This window comes from Nerophis lumbriciformis, linkage group LG38 (genome assembly GCF_033978685.3).
Source record: "Nerophis lumbriciformis linkage group LG38, RoL_Nlum_v2.1, whole genome shotgun sequence".
NCBI classification, from domain to species: domain Eukaryota; kingdom Metazoa; phylum Chordata; class Actinopteri; order Syngnathiformes; family Syngnathidae; genus Nerophis; species Nerophis lumbriciformis.
This window is the reverse complement of record NC_084585.2, coordinates 14,702,723-14,719,292: the sequence shown is the minus strand read 5'-3', so window position 1 is coordinate 14,719,292 and position 16,570 is coordinate 14,702,723. Positions and strand designations below refer to the sequence as shown.

At 40.0% G+C, this 16,570-nt stretch overlaps 1 protein-coding gene across 9 annotated transcripts in view; it reads right to left on the bottom strand.

The window, feature by feature from the left end:
• Window positions 1-2,250: 2,250 nt before the first annotated feature.
• The window catches only part of ptprt (protein tyrosine phosphatase receptor type T), a 555,785-nt gene continuing 541,465 nt past the window's right edge, over window positions 2,251-16,570 (bottom strand). For all 9 annotated transcript variants that reach the window (XM_061932272.1, XM_061932263.1, XM_061932264.1 and 6 more), the window contains 3 exons: window positions 13,971-14,134; window positions 5,273-5,408; window positions 2,251-3,608 (listed from right to left, as the gene is read on the bottom strand). In XM_061932272.1, the coding sequence (XP_061788256.1) occupies window positions 3,555-3,608; window positions 5,273-5,408; window positions 13,971-14,134 (354 nt within the window). In that variant the 3' untranslated portion in view covers window positions 2,251-3,554. The remainder of the gene's footprint in view (window positions 3,609-5,272; window positions 5,409-13,970; window positions 14,135-16,570) is intronic.

The following is a 16,570-nucleotide window of genomic DNA, read 5'->3' as shown; positions in this document are numbered from 1 at the left end:
CACATATTGCATCATTATGCCTCATTTGAAGGTATATTTGAGCTCATTTAATATCCGTTACTTTTATCCTCTTTGTATATAATTTAGTTTTGCATGTCTCATGACACATTATCTGTATGTCATATTGGCTGCATTTCAGATAGTTGTGTGTGTGCCATGTTGTTCCAGACCACAGCAAACATTACCTAGCTTGCCAAAGATTGTAATACATCTATTAAAAAAAAGGCAGCCTGCCGTTTCCTTTAAGTTGGACACACACATCTAAATTTTGGCCATTGCCACTAGGCCAACCTACTCAGTGGCCTAGTGGTTAGAGTGTCCGCCCTGAGATCGGTAGGTTGTGAGTTCAAACCCCGGCCGAGTCATACCAAAGACTATAAAAATGGGACCCATTGCCTCCCTGCTTGGCACTCAGCATCAAGGGTTGGAATTGGGGGTTAAGTCACCAAAATGATTCCCGGGCGCGGCCACTGCTGCTGCCCACTGCTCCCCTCACCTCCCAGGGGGTGATCAAGGGTGATGGGTCAAATGCAGAGAATAATTTCGCCACACCTAGTGTGTGTGTGACAATCCTTGGTACTTTAACTTTAACTTTAACTTTATTAAAAGCCAGTCATTTCCAGGACTTATCTCAACTTTTCAGTAGCTTCTGATTTTCTAATGTTGTAAAAATGTGTAGAATAAATAATATATTTCATCATTTCTGTCAACAAATATTTGCTTCAGCCTGCGACACATAGTCCTTATGATAGTAGGCTATTATAGCTAATATAGACACTTACATCATGTGTTGCCTTCATTATAACACTCGTATACGGCTTTTTATTTTTTGTGGCTCCAGGCAGATTTTTTTTTTGTATTTTTGGTCCAATATGGCTCTTTCAACATTTTTGGATGTCGACCCCTACATTAAATGCTGGTTAAGCATTTCTAATTTAGATTTTAGGTAGGTTTACAGTTAGGGTTGGGATTAAATGGTTAGATTTTGGTTAATTGGTTGTGTAAATAATAGGGGTGTGGGAAAAAATCGATTCAAATTCGAATCGCGATTCTCACGTTGTGCGATTCAGAATCGATTCTCTTTTCTTTTTTTTTTTACTTTTTTTTTAAAATTATTATTTAAATTATTTTTTTTAATTAATCAATCCAACAAAACAATACACAGCAATACCATAACAATGCAATCCAATTCCAAAACCAAACCCGACCGAGCAACACTCAGAACTGCAATAAACAGAGCAATTGAGCGGAGACACAAACACGACACAGAACAAACCAAAAGTAGTGAAACAAAAATGAATATTATCAACAACAGTATCAATATTAGTTACAATTTCAACATAGCAGTGGTGAAAAATCCCTCATTGACATTATCATTAGACATTTATAAAAAAATAAATCAATGAACAATAGTGTCACAGTGGTTTCACTTGCATCGCATCTCATAAGCTTGACAACACACTGTGTCCAATATTTTCACAAAGATAAAATAAGTCATATTTTTGGTTCTTTTAATAGTTAAAACAAATTTACATTATTGCAATCAGTTGATAAAACATTGTCCTTTACAATTATAAAAGCTTTTTGGGGGCGGGATAGCTCGGTTGGTAGAGTGGCCGTGCCAGCAACTTGAGGGTTCCAGGTTCGATCCCCACTTCCGCCATCCTAGTCATTGCCGTTGTGTCCTTGGGCAAGACACTTTACCCACCTGCTCCCAGTGCCACCCACACTGGTTTAAATGTAACTTAGATATTGGGTTTCACTATGTAAAGCACTTTGAGTCACTAGAGAAAAGCGCTATATAAATATAATTCACTTCACTTCACTTTTTACAAAAATCTACTACTCTGCTTGCATGTCAGCAGACTGGGGTAGATCATGCTAAAATCATATGTATTGAATGAATAGAGAATCGTTTTGAATCCGGAAAAAAATCGTTTTTGAATCGAGAATCGTGTTAAATTGAAAAAAAAAAAAAAGATTTTGAATCGAATCGTGACCCCAAGAATCAATATTGAATCGAATCGTGGGACACCCAAAGATTCACAGCCCTAGTAAATATGTATTACTGTATTCACTAATGATGTAAAAGGTTACATTTCCAGATGCCAAAATATTTGGTACACATCTGGCCTAAAAATTAGGGACACCTTAATACAAAATAATATTTTGGACACCTTTTATTTGTACCCAAATTAAAGGGTCATCACATACTACAGCTTTAATGAGGAGATCAAACGTTTAGCATTTTGGTCCCTTTATTTTATAATAACCACATTTCAAACAACTAAACAACCAATATCAATCTAAACACTTTGCTGAAGGAATCATCTTTTAATTATACAAATCAAATGTACAAATTCAAGACAAAAAAAAACAACAACAATTTAAAAGCAGCTCAACTTAAGCGGAGACTTCACCAGCCAGCCCGACCGGACTCCAACTAAACAACATAAGAACACTTTGCTACAAACATTAAAAAAAAAAAAAAAAAAAAGAAGTTGCATTTACAGAATGAAAAAAAACAAAAAACAATAAATAAAAAGTTTGATGCACGGACAATTTAGGAGGATGTTTGCTGTCATTCTGTGATGAGACGTTTGCTTGGACCAACGTTAAACAGTAAATTCTCCCATTTGGCATATAATCCCATGCAGGTGCAAGCAGAGCTGAATGCGGTCAAATGAAAGAAAAAATAATAATACTGCAACGTTGGGACAAAATGGAGGAAATGCAACAAAATGTTTGACTGTGGTTGTTTTATTTACAGCGAGGATGGATGCACACCAGCATGGCCACTCATCCATCCACAACATGTGCAACAACGTTCAAACCTGCGCTCTCAACATTCTCATTCCATTACACCGTCATGTTTGCTCGGGTAACGACGGAGGAAACATTCTTGTCTTCCAATCAGCACACTTTAGTGCTCAGTACCCCTCAAAAAGCAGGGTGCCCAAAAAGTGGTGTGTCACCATTAACCTTTGACCCCGGTGGGGTCGGAACACAAAGCGACACTGAGTTGTCTGTGACAAGAACCTTCCTTCCTCGTCCCGCCTGACCAACAAAGATACTCAGGTTTAAAAAAGGCGGGGCTTGTTTACTGTTGCACGTGACTCCTACCCGCCAGGCGAGTGACACCGGCAGGGGGGCGGAGCCAAGGCCACATGCGTGTGTGTGTGTGTGTGTGTGTGTGTGCGTGTGTGTGTGTGTGTGTGTGTGTGCATCCAGCATGTAGAGGGAGACAACATTCAAGGCGTAGAATAATCTAAAAAGTCAAATACTGTACAATAATCACATCACAGCCTGCAGCCACACAAAGCTGGAAAAAGCTTTCATAAACATTTTCTTCTTCTTCTCTTCCTTTGTACAATAAGTCCTTCAATGTGATAGAAGCCAACGCCTGTCGCGGGAAAAGCACACATGTGTGTGTGGACTGTTTTTTAAGCACACACACACACACACACATGCACGCGTATTCTGACAGGTCGTGGCGTCCGTCAACACAAAGCTGTGTGTTTCGTTGTGCGTCCTTGTGTTGCATTGATGGCCGATCAGAAGGAGCTGAGCGCCTCCAAGGCGACCTCATAGCAGAACTTGTATTGCTCCTGTCAAAACAGAGAATGATGTTTAAAAAAAAAAAAAATTCATCTTACTTGTTTTGTGTTCAGTTTTTTTCCCCGACTGTAAAAGAACACAACTTAGTGTGCATCACGTACCAAAATATACAAAACCCAATACCAGTGAAGTTGGCACGTTGTGTAATTTGTAAATAAAAACAGAATACAATGATTTGCAAATCCTTTTTCAACTTATATTTCATTGAATAAACTGCAGTTAACTTAGAATTTAATGGCAGCAACACGTTGCAAAAAAGTTGGCACAGGGGCATTTTTACCACTGTGTTACATGGCCTTTCCTTTTAATAACACTCAGTAAATATTTGGAAACTGAGGAGACCAACTTTTTAAGCTTTTCAGGTGGAATTCTTTCCCATTCTTGCTTGATGTACAGCTTAAGTTGTTCAACAGTCCGGGGTCTACGTTGTGGTATTTTAGGCTTCATAATGCGCCACACATTTTCAATGGGAGACAGGTCTGGACTACAGGCAGGCCAGTCTAGTACCCGCACTCTTTTACTAGGAAACCACGCTGTTGTAACACGTGGCTTGGCATTGTCTTGCTGAAATAAGCAGGGGCGTCCATGATACGTTGCTTGGATGGCAACATATGTTGCTCCATAACCTGTATGTACCTTTCAGCATTAATGGCGCCTTCACAAATGTGTAAGTTACCCATGCCTTGGGCACTAATACACCCCCATACCATCACAGAAGCTGGCTTTTGAACTTTGCACCTAGAACAATCCGAATGGTTATTTTCCTCTTTGTTCCAGAGGACATGACGTCCACAGTTTCCAAAAACAATTTGAAATGTGGACTCGTCAGACCACAGAACACTTTTCCACTTTGCATCAGTTCATCCTAGATGAGCTCGGGCCCAACAAAGATGGCGGCGTTTCTGGGTGTTGTTGATAAATGGCTTTGGCTCTATATAGTAGAGTTTTAACTTGCACTTACAGATGTAGCGCAAAACTGTAGTTACTGACAGTAGGTTTCTAAAGTGTTCCTGAGCCCATGTGGTGATATCCTTTACACACCGATGTCCCTTTTTGATGCAGTACCGCCTGAGGGATCGAAGGTCTATAATGTCATCGCTTACGTGCAGTGATTTCTCCAGATTCTCTGAACCTTTTGATGACATTATGGACCGTAGATGGTCTAGCTCGTTGAGAAATGTTGTTCTCAAACTGTTGGACAATTTGCTCACGCATCTGTTCACAAAGTGGTGACCCTCGCCCCATCCTTGTTTGTGAATGACTGAGCATTTCATGGAAGCTGCTTTTATACCCAATCATGGCACTCACCTGTTCCCAATTTGACTGTTCACCTGTGGGATGTTCCAAATAAGTGTTTGATGAGCATTCCTCAACTTTCTCAGTCTTTTTTGCCACTTGTGCCAGTTTTTTTTAAACATGTTGCAGGCACCAAATTCCAAATGAGCTATTATTTGCAAAAATAACTAAAGATTTCCAGTTGGAGCATTAAATATCTTGTCTTTGCAGTCTATTCAATTGAATATAGGTTGAAAAGGATTTGCAAATCATTGTATTATGTTGTTATTTACCATTTACACAACGTGCCAACTTCACCGTTTTTTTGTTTGTTTTAATGTTGTGTATTGAGAGTAAAAAAAGAAGACATCTTCCTCACCATCGTCTCCACCATGTTGGTCTTGTTGTTCCTCAGCGTTTTGACAGTGTGGAACACGTCTACGATGTTCTGCTGCTGGATCATCTCGTTGATGCTGCACATGGCACAGAACGTTCCGGAACGCCCACCGCCGGTGCTGCGAGGAGGATGTCTTTGTCATTAAACAATACCAAAAAAAAACCCCCTCAAAAAGCAGCGACATTTTCATTAAAGCTTCCGAAGAAAACAATTATTTTGGCACACTTCCTTTGGCCAAACAAATTGCAAACTAAATGGAATTGCAATGCCTTTCAACAAAGGGACGATTATTTGTAATCAAATGGAATTATTGATCTGTGATCTTTTATTCATGAGTGTGCACACGTCGCACTTATACACTTTCTGGCTTTGTTTAGCCTGTTAGTTGTTAGCCTCTAATGCTCGTTCTTCATCAAATGTAAACAACAACCTGCGAGAAGTCACTTTAGGATCACGCTGACTAAAGAAGGAGATTTGTGTAGAAATGATATTATTACTGAACTGTAATGTTTGATGGAAAAAAGTGGGAATATTTGGGAATGTGGGAAATGTTCGCTTGAAGTGTTTTGATTGGGTTTAGAAATGTGGAAATACATTTGCAGCTATGTTTCCATACGGCCTACTTTTTGTACGAGTTGCTTTCCGCGGAAAAGTTTTGCTAAAACTTCGGCCTGATTTTTGGTTTGAAATAAAATGATCAAAAAACCGGGATTGATAACATTTGATATACTCACAGACCGGTGACACAACTCATTTACAGGTGAATCAAGCTAGCACTAGCTAATTAACCAGTTTAAATGCTAACACAACATTAACGTCTTTCCCCATTTATAAACAACATACCCCGAAGATTACAGTTGGTACAAAATGCTGCTGCTAAACTTTTGACAAGAGCAAGAAAGTTTGATCATATTACGCCTATACTGACTCACCTGCACTGGCTTACTGTGCACTTTAAGATTAGGGATGTCCGATAATGGCTTTTTGCCGATATCCGATATTCCGATATTGTCCAACTCTTTAATTACCGATACCGATATCAACCGATATATACAGTCGTGGAATTAACACATGATTATGCCTAATTTGGACAACCAGGTATGGCGAAGATAAGGTACTTTAAAAAATAAATAAATAAATAAATAAATAAATAAATAAATTACAAACATTTTCTTGAATAAAAAAGAAAGTAAAACAATATAAAAACAGTTACATTGAAACTAGTAATTAATGAAAATGAGTAAAATTAACTGTTAAATGTTAGTACTATTAGTGGACCAGCAGCACGCACAATCGTGTGCTTACGGGACGGCGTGGCGCAGTGGAAGAGTGGCCGTGCGCAACCCGAGGGTCCCTGGTTCAATCCCCATCTAGTACCAACCTCGTCATGTCCGTTGTGTCCTGAGCAAGACACTTCACCCTTGCTCCTGATGGGTGCTGGTTAGCGCCTTGCATGGCAGCTCCCTCCATCAGTGTGTGAATGTGTGTGTGAATGGGTAAATGTGGAAGTAGTGTCAAAGCGCTTTGAGTACCTTGAAGGTAGAAAAGCGCTATACAAGTACAACCCATTTATTTTTTGGGGACGGCGTGGCGAAGTTGGTAGAGTGGCCGTACTGGGGTTCAATCCCCACCTTCTACCATCCTAGTCACGTCCGTTGTGTCCTTGGGCAAGACACTTCACCCCTTGCTCCTGATGGGTGCTGGTTAGCGCCTTGCATGGCAGCTCCCTCCATCAGTGTGTGAATGTGTGTGTGAATGGGTGAATGTGGAAATACTGTCAAAGCACTTTGAGTACCTTGAAGGTAGAAAAGCGCTATACAAGTATAACCCATTTATCATTTATTTATTTATCCCTTGTAGACTGTATCGATATATATTGATATATAATGTAGGAACCACAATATTAATAACAGAAAGAAACAACCCTTTTGTGTGAATGTGTGTAAATGGGGGAAGGTTTTTTGGGTTGGTGCACTAATTGTAAGTATATCTTATTTTTTTAATGTTGATTTAATAAAAAAAAACCAAAAAAAAAACCCGATACCGATAATACAAAAAACGATATCGATAATTTCCGATATTACATTTTAACGCATTTATCAGCATATAATATCGGCAGGCTGATATTATCGGACATCTCTACTTAAGATGTGACTTTAAGGTTTTACTACTTACGTGTAAAATACTACACGGTCTAGCTCCAGCCTATCTTGCTGATTGTATTGTACCATATGTCCATATCTGCTTTTAAAGAACTCTGTCTTATTAGTGATTCCCAGAGCCCAAAAAAAGTCTGCGGGCTATAGAGTGCTTTCTATTCGGGCTACAGTACTCTGGAATGCCCTCCCGGTAACAGTTAGAGATGCTACCTCAGTAGAAGCATTTAAGTCCCATCTTAAAACTCATTTGTATACTCTAGCCTTTAAATAGACCCCTCTTTTAGACCAGTTGATCTGCCGTCTCTTTTCTGCTCTGCCCTGCGTGGAGAGGTTATCAGATGACGCGTTAGCTGTTCAAAGTCGGGACCCGGGGTGGATCACTCATCTGTGCATCAGTTGGGTACGTCTTTGCACTGCTGACTTGTCTCCACTCAAGATGATCCCCTGCTGGCCCCACTATGGACTGGATTCTCACTATTATGTTAGGTCCACTATGGACTGGACTCTCACTATTATGTTAGATCCACTATGGACTGGACTCTCACTATTATGATAGATCCACTATGGACTGGACTCTCACTATTATGTTAGATCCACTATGGACTGGACTCTCACACTATTAACTAGATCCACTCGACATCCATTGCACCGGTCGCCCAGGGTAGGGGGTCCCCACATCTGCGGTGCCCTCCAAGGTTTCTCATTGTTATCCCATTGGGTTGAGTTTGTTCTTGCCCTGATGTGGGATCTGAGCCGAGGATGTCATTGTGGCTTGTGCAGCCCTTTGAGACACTTGTGATTTAGGGCTATATAAATAAACTTTGATTGATTTATTGATTGATATAAACCTATATAAACAAATCACTACTCAATTTAATTGTTTACATTAAACCTACAGACTGTGCCATCTTAGAACAGAGTGATCGACTAGTACACAAAGGAATAATGACAACAGGAAATGAACTAGCGTGACGTCACATAAACCAGAAGTGATACGCCCAAAACCCGATTTTGGATTTATCATTAAAAACACACTCTAAAAAATACCTTTAAAAATGAAAATGAAGGAAGATAAACATATCTAAACACTCAAATAAAAGTGATATTTAATATTCATTCTGCCAATAAGAGTACATTGTGTGTCTATTTTACTGTCTATTTTTTATTTAAATAAAACCTGGTTCAAATATTTAAGTGTGTGTATAAGTACTTTTGAGCACATTAAACAGTACCATGATAATAATATTAACTGTGATAATTTGGGTCACAATGACATCCCGACTGTCTCGGTTATCGTAATAGGACTGCAACAATGCATCTATTAAATTATTAATACATTGTTTTTATGTTTACAATGTAAACGATGCAATAATAGATTTTGTCGATGAATGCATTGTTTACAATGATTATTAATTGTTTAATATGATTGTTTACAATGTTAAAACTGTTGTTATGTTCACAACATTGTTGTATTTATTTATTTATTTATTTATTTTTTGATAATATAAATACATTTAATACAGTCAAATACAAATAAGGCAACAAGAGAAGCATCCTACACTTCTCTTTTGTAAAGTAAATCTGAACAGCCGATATGGGCATCTACATCAATTATAAGATTTGCCTGAGAAGCTGGACAGGACAAAAAAAAAAAAAAGAAAATAAATAAATGAATAAAAAAAGAAGATCAGGTGACGCCGGGAGCGGAGAGAGTCAACATTTTGGACCTGATGGACATACCATGAATTGATTTACGTGGACCCCGACTTAACCTTCCTCTTGTGTTAGCTTTCTGTTACCATCTTTTATGTTAACGGGTCGGTTTTGACCCATGTCTTAAATCAGCTGTAAAATACACTAAAAACAATTATGTATCATCAAATTTGTTTCTCATCTCTTGGTTACCTTGTTAGGCTTCCTTATCCATGAAAATATTGGTTTTAATATTTTTGGTGTGGGCCATTGGGCCTTTTTTTTGTCTGCATACCCCTCGATTTCAATTAAATTGTTTTTTAAAATTAACCTCAAGAGAATCTTATAAATAAATAAAAGGTTGTTGTGTTACCTGACTATTACTGAGGGGTATTAGAACACATCTCTTAAATAAATTTGTTGTGTTTATTTTTTTAATTTTTAATAATTTTAACTATAGTAACATATATGGTGTTACGGGTCAATTTCTACCCATATATATTTACTTCAAGAAAAAGGCTACAAATTATTTTATTCAGCAACAGAACTTTAATACAAACACAAAATGAAAAGCAGAACAATTCATAACACAAACACGTCCTTGTCACTCGCTGGCAAGTGTAGGTGGCAGTCAGCTTGTCCAGGTTGTCCACTCCTCCTTTGTTTTTGTTATAGTCGAGGATAATTGTGGCCTTTTTGTCACTTCCTGATGCATCTTTGTGAAGAGTAGACATAAGTGTCACATTCGGTTTGTTTTTTTTGGACAATATGAGAGAACAGTGGTGGTGTCTGTAAAAGCAAACGTTGAGGAAAGCGGAGCCTTGTCCTTCACCTGCAAGATTTCAGCAGGCAGCTCAGGTTTATTTTTATTCACTGTGCCCACCATGGTAAGTTTCCTCCTGAGAAGTTCTTGTCCAAGCTGGTAAAGAAATTGTCACAAGTGATATTGTGACCCTGCAGTCCAGTAGTCATATCAAGGACCACACGTTTTCCTTGGTTTTTCTCAGGGATGCCACTCGCAGCTTTGCCTGTGTAGATCTGTAGATTCCAGGCATGGTTGGTTTTTGCATCACAGGCTGCCCAGATTTTTATGCCGTACTTCCCTGGCTTACTGGGTATGTATTGTCGGAAAGGGACAAGACTTTCATCCACTGTCACCTCTGGCCCTGGGTTGAACATCAGTGGAAGGAGCTGCACCCATCTGTCCCAGACATCCCTGATGGGGGCAATCTTGTCAGATCTTGCTCTGGTATCTTTGTTGTCAAATCTGAGGACTCTTGATATCATATGAAAGGTCTGAAGTGACATTGCTGCCAGGAAAATATTTCTGCCTGTCGATGCGTCCCAGAGACTACCAGTGGCCTCATTGCAGGATCTGTACACTCCAGCAATAAGAAGAACACCAATATAAGCATCCAGGTATTCCTCATCCATGTCTTTCCACATGTCGCCATGGACTTTTTTTCCTTCAAGGTTTGTCATAGCAATGATGACTCTTTTTAGTGACAATGGCATAAATAGCTCAAAACATGTCTTGATGTCAGTGACTCTCATCACAGCAAACCTTGAGATACTAGGGGTCATTTTGATGACATTTGCAGCAGCTGCCCTGCCATGTAAATCATGAGGTACTGAGCTCCAACAGATCTTACTATTTTTGGACTTGAATCTTTCAGCGGTAGTAGCTTCACCACCTGTGACCTCCTCATCAGATGTGTCTGTGTCTTCTGGATGATACTCCACATTGTCTTCCTCCTCAGAAACCTGTTCATCCGTATAACTATACTGCTCTGTGTCCTCTCCCTCATTTCCACCAAAAATATTATCCAGAACTTCTCTCACTGTAAATCTTTTGTTCATTTTTGCATGCTGCAAATTGGAGATGTGCACTCTGCAAGTCACCAACTCTATACTGAATTGACCTCACATGTCTGGAAATGCCCGTCTTTGTTTGTTTTTGTACTGGATAACAAGGTAAAATGAGAATCCCCTAATTCTCACATGATTGGGAGAGGAGCTGGCTGTCAGTGTGTTCAGTTTTGGCTCTAATTCCATCCATCCATTTTCTACCGCTTATTCCCTTCGGGGTGTTTTGGCTCTAATTATTGCTTCATAATCTTATTTTTATCACTGGGTCGAAACCGACCCTAACAACACCAAGGTCATAATTTCAACCAGAGCATTTTATAATTTAGTGAAAAAAAAAATATATATATATATATATATTTTGTTGAAATAGAGGTTCCTGACAAAGTCAAAAAGCCTTGATGCAAAAAAAATAAATTTATGTGGTTCTTTTATGCATTTAAAAACTAAAACGGGTCGATACCGACCCTAACACAAGACGAAGTTGAAAAATGTAATCGGGTGTTACCATTTAGTGGTCAATTGTTCGGAATATGTACTGAACTGTGCAATCTACTAATAAAAGTTTCAATCAATCAATCAAAAACATGTCAAAGAAGCGTGGAGGACTGAGGCTACGGGAGGACGGCTGCTCTCCCACGATGAAGGTCTCGTTCAGGAGGTTCCTTTTCAGTTTCGGAGATTCCAAGTAAGACGGGTCCAGCACCGCCACGGGCTTCTGCCCCGGCTCCGTCACCACCGGGCGCTGCCAGCTGGCCTGATTGTTTTTTTCTCTCACATCAACGCTTCTATGAACGCTGTCATTGGCCGTGGTGCCTTGGTGGTTCTTGGACATCAGTCGCCACTTGCGGTACCTCCTGACCACCCCTTCCGCCGCCTTGGAGACGTGCTCCCGGTGTCGGGCCCGCCCTATTTGGTCTATCATGGCGGGGTAGAGCTCTGACAGTCTGCTTCCTCCGCTCCTCAGGCTCATCTCCAGCTCTTCGTCCTGGTCCTCCTGCAGGGAGTCTATCTCCAAGAGGTTCCTCTGGCTGTCTTCCAGCAAGCTCATCGACAGGTAGGAGCGCACGCCTTCTTCATCATCTGGACTCAGTTGATCTATTATGTGACTCTCATCACTGCCGCCGCCATTTAGCCGGGAGATCCTGGAAGCCTCATGCAGTTCTAAACGGTCCTCTGTTGAACATGACAGACTCTTTGCTGTCAACATATCAATCTCCTTTTCTGGTACATCCATGGATCGTCCCAATGCTTTTTTACTGGTGACAGCAAGGTCCAAATCTATCGCGGCTTGACATTGGATCTTTGAATACTTGTCTATAATCCGATCCAAAGCCTTTTTGTAGATAAGGCCGTTAGCGTGTAGATCCATGTTGTGGATAACAATATGAATTGTGAGTTAAAAAGTGTTCAATGTGGGGAAAAAAGAAAGAAAAGGAAACAAGGCTTCGACGTTCAAAATTCCCCGACGTCTCAGAACTCGAAAGCTGATTGTGTCGCGTTCAAGACCGTCAATAAATTAGAGCTCACAACATTGTTAACAATGCATTAATCACTTTAGTCCATGGGTGTCAAACTCTGGCCCGCGGGCCACATTTGGCCCGCCGTGTAATTTCTTTTGGCCCTTGAGGCGATATCAAATTAACATTAGAGGTGGGCCGTCGGTATTATACAGCGGCGGTGCCGCTGTAACACCGCATTCACCGCTAATACTCATACTTGCCAACCCTCCCGATTTTCCCGGGAGACTCCTGAATTTCAGTGCCCCTTCCGAAAATCTCCTTGGGCAACCATTCTACCGAATTTCTCCCGATTTCCACCTGGACAAAAATATTGGGGGCGTGCCTTAAAGGCACTCCCTTCAACGTCCTCTACAACCTGTCATCACGTCCGCCTTTCCTCCATACAAACAGCGTGCCGGCCCAGTCGCGTAATATCTACGGCTTTTACACACACATAAGTGAATGCAAGACATACTTGATCAATAGCCATACAGGTCACACTGAGGGTGGCCGCATAAACAACTTGAACACTGTTACAAATATGCGCCACACTGTGAACCCACACCAAACAAGAATGACAAACACATTTCGGGAGAACATCCGCACCGTAACACAACATAAACACAACAGAACAAATACCCAGAACCCCTTGCAGCACTAACTCTTCCGGGACGCTATGATATACACCCCCGCTACCACCAAACTCCGCCTCCGCCCACCAAGTTAATGTTGATATTTACCTCAGAAGGCTGCAAATCGAAAAGAGTCATTACATTTTTTATTAACATTTTATTTAATATACCATTGATGTTTTTTCGTTTGTTTTTTGAAAGTTGATTTTGCACTATTAAGTTATATAAGCGTTGCTTGTTCCATATTCAGTGTTAAAGCAAATCAGTGTAGCAAATTGAGCAATAATTAACGTTTTATTCGTGCACTTTCTCTTGCTACTTCAAGGCTTGAATGTTTGATTCATTCATTATTGTTATTTTGTGTTATTATTGTGGAAAAAGTTAATTTTGATATTTACCTCAGAAGGCTGCAAATAGAAAAGAGGCATTCAATTTTTATTTAAATTGTATTTGATATGCCATTGATATTTTTTAATTATTATTATTATTATTATTTGAAACTGGATTTTGCATGTCACTATAAAGTTATATAAGCCTTGCTTGTTCAATATTCAATGCAAAACTTGTTTGGGTCCCTATTAAAAGGTTAATTTGTTCAACCTTGGCCCGCGGCTTTGTTCAGTTTTAAATTTTGGCCCACTCTGTATTTGAGTTTGACACCCCACAATGGAAACAATGCATTAATTGATTAATACATTGTTTACAATATTTACATTGTTTTTTATGTTTACAACATTGTAAACAATGCATTAATCAATTTGATCAATTAGTACATTGTTTACAATGTTTATATCGTTCTTATGTTTAAAATATTTACATTTGTACTTACAGGCAGTGCACCACCGTTCTCCCGTCTCCGCCATCATACTGCTCCTGCCACTTGGCCAGCCGCCTGACCAGCTGCAGGATGGAGCGCTTGGAGAGGGGCGTGTCCCTGTAGGCCGGCCAACCAATGAACTGGAAGTGCTGCACCAGGCGATAGCCGTCCTGAGGCTGAGAAAAAGGCGAGGCAGGTGTTGAAACGGAACATCAAAAACGTCATGAAACAGAACAATCTAAGTCCACTCTGCTGATTGTTGACAAATATACCAGGTGCTAGTTTATGTAATAATCTAAATCTACATCTAAAAATAATTGCATAATTGGCCATGACACGTGTGCATGTGATTTTTAGGGATGCTGTGGAAAGGGCAAAAAGTAAGCAAGCAAAACAAAAATCAAAATACATATTTTTTGTCAAATTTGGGGGTGCTTTCAGATGGTCTCGGGCGAACCCCAGCAGGGCCTGCTGCTCGTTGAAAAGAGCAATACTTTTTTGAACAAAGCAATCTTAAGAGGTCTGCGCGGTCATTGAATATTTGTTTTATGAATGGGAGTGTAAAAAAATGATTGGTTTATCGGAATAAATAAAGCCTTTTTTTTGTGTGCTTAAAAACAGTGACTATCTAAAATGGTTTGATTTTCATTTTAGATTTCACACAAACAGAAGTAAAAATCACAAGTCAGCAGAAATGAAAAAAAAACCCTGACATTTTTCATATTCCAACACCGGAACCTGAAGTAGATATTTAAAGACAAGACCTGTGTGGTATTGTATTCTGCGCTATAAAGATCAAAGATCATGATCACAATATGTTTTTATATATCAACATAAGATACAAAACTGGTATCAGCCTTCAGTATTGGCCAATATTGATATTGATCCGATCTGATATCAGCAGGAATCATACATACTTGTATTTTTGTGTAGTGTGAAATGTAAGAAAAGGTTTGGTCAAGTGAAATTAGTCAAACAGAGAACTTTGGTAGCTATGAAAAACACTAACCTATTTTTATTAACTGTCTGCAATGGACTTATGCTTTTTTTATAGCACCTAGTGACCACAATATGGACATGTTTGTTACTGGATACTTTTTAATATGCCGGGGGGGTTTGATGTGTGAGGGAGCAGGGTTGGGATGGGGGGTGGGGTTTGGTGGTAGCAGGGGTGTATAATGTAGCCCGGAAGAGTCAGGGCTGCATGGGATTCTGGGTATTTGTTCTGTTGTGTTTATGTTGTGTTAAGGTGCAGATGTTCTCCCGAAATGTGTTTGTCATTCTTGTTTGGTTTTGGTTCAAAGTGTGGCACATTATTAGTAAGAGTGTTAAAGTTGTTTTATATGGCCACCGTCAGTGTAACCTGTGTGGCTATTGACCAAGTATGCATTGCTGTCACTTGCGTGTGCAAGCAGAAGATGCATATAACAAAAGGCTGGGCTGACACGATGTTAGTACAGATTGCAAAGGTAGTTAAGTGCTGTACCATCATGGCACGCCCTTATTATTATTGTAAGGGTGAAAATTGGAGATTATAAATTCGGGGAGTTTTCTACGAGAGGCACTGAAATCCGGAAGTCTCCCGGGAAAATCGGGGGGGTCGGCAAGTATGCAGCTGAGCCGCATCAGAGTGATCAAAGAGCCGCATGCGGCTCCGGAGCCGCGGGTTGCCGACCCCTGGTGTAGATAATATGCAAATAGGATCATTTGATACGTTCTATATTGACAATTTGCTGTTTTAGAATGCAATATTGTTCAATAGAGGACAATTATTATGTATGTCTCGCAAGTGTGGTCTTGTGTGCTTAGCTGTTGTGTAGCTGCTAGCTCCGAGTTGCCTATTTCTGGGATGTTAGTGACGTCACGTCCGGCTCACGTGCCGTTCCACCCATTAAATATGCGTGGTGGTCAAGCTAGCTCTGTTCTCAATGGGTACTAGGCGCCGTTTAGCCCTTCTTGAAGAACAAATGTCCTATGCTTGTGTGGTTTTCGCAGAGGTGGGTAGTAACGCGCTACATTTACTCCGTTACATCTACTTGAGTAACTTTAGGGATACATTGTACTTCTAAGAGTAGTTTTAATGCAACATACTTTTACTTTTACTTAAGTATATTCATAGAGAAGGAACGCTACTTTTACTCCGCTACTTTTATCTACATTCAGCTCGCTACTCGCTACTAATTTTTATTGATCTGTTAATGCACACTTTATTTGTTTTGGTCTGTCAGACAGACCTTCAAAGTGCCTGCCTTACTGGTGACGTTTCACTTCGTTCCACCAATCAGATGCAGTCTCTGGTGACGTTGGACCAATCAAACAGAGCCAGGTGGTCACATGACCTGACTTAAACAAGTTGAAAAACTTATTGGGGTGTTACCATTTAGTGGTCAATTGTACGGAATATGTACTGTACTGTGCAATCTAATAATAAAAGTTCCAATCAATCAATCAAAAGTGTGAAGGAAAAAATATACTTTTTTATTTCCACCGTACATCCCGTCCAAAGCCTAAAGACTGACCGCACATGAGGACGTTCCTGTCTTCACAATAAAAGTGCCGCTCCATCGCGCCTGCGCTTTCAAAACAAGAGTCTCCGAAAGCCAGCGCAAACA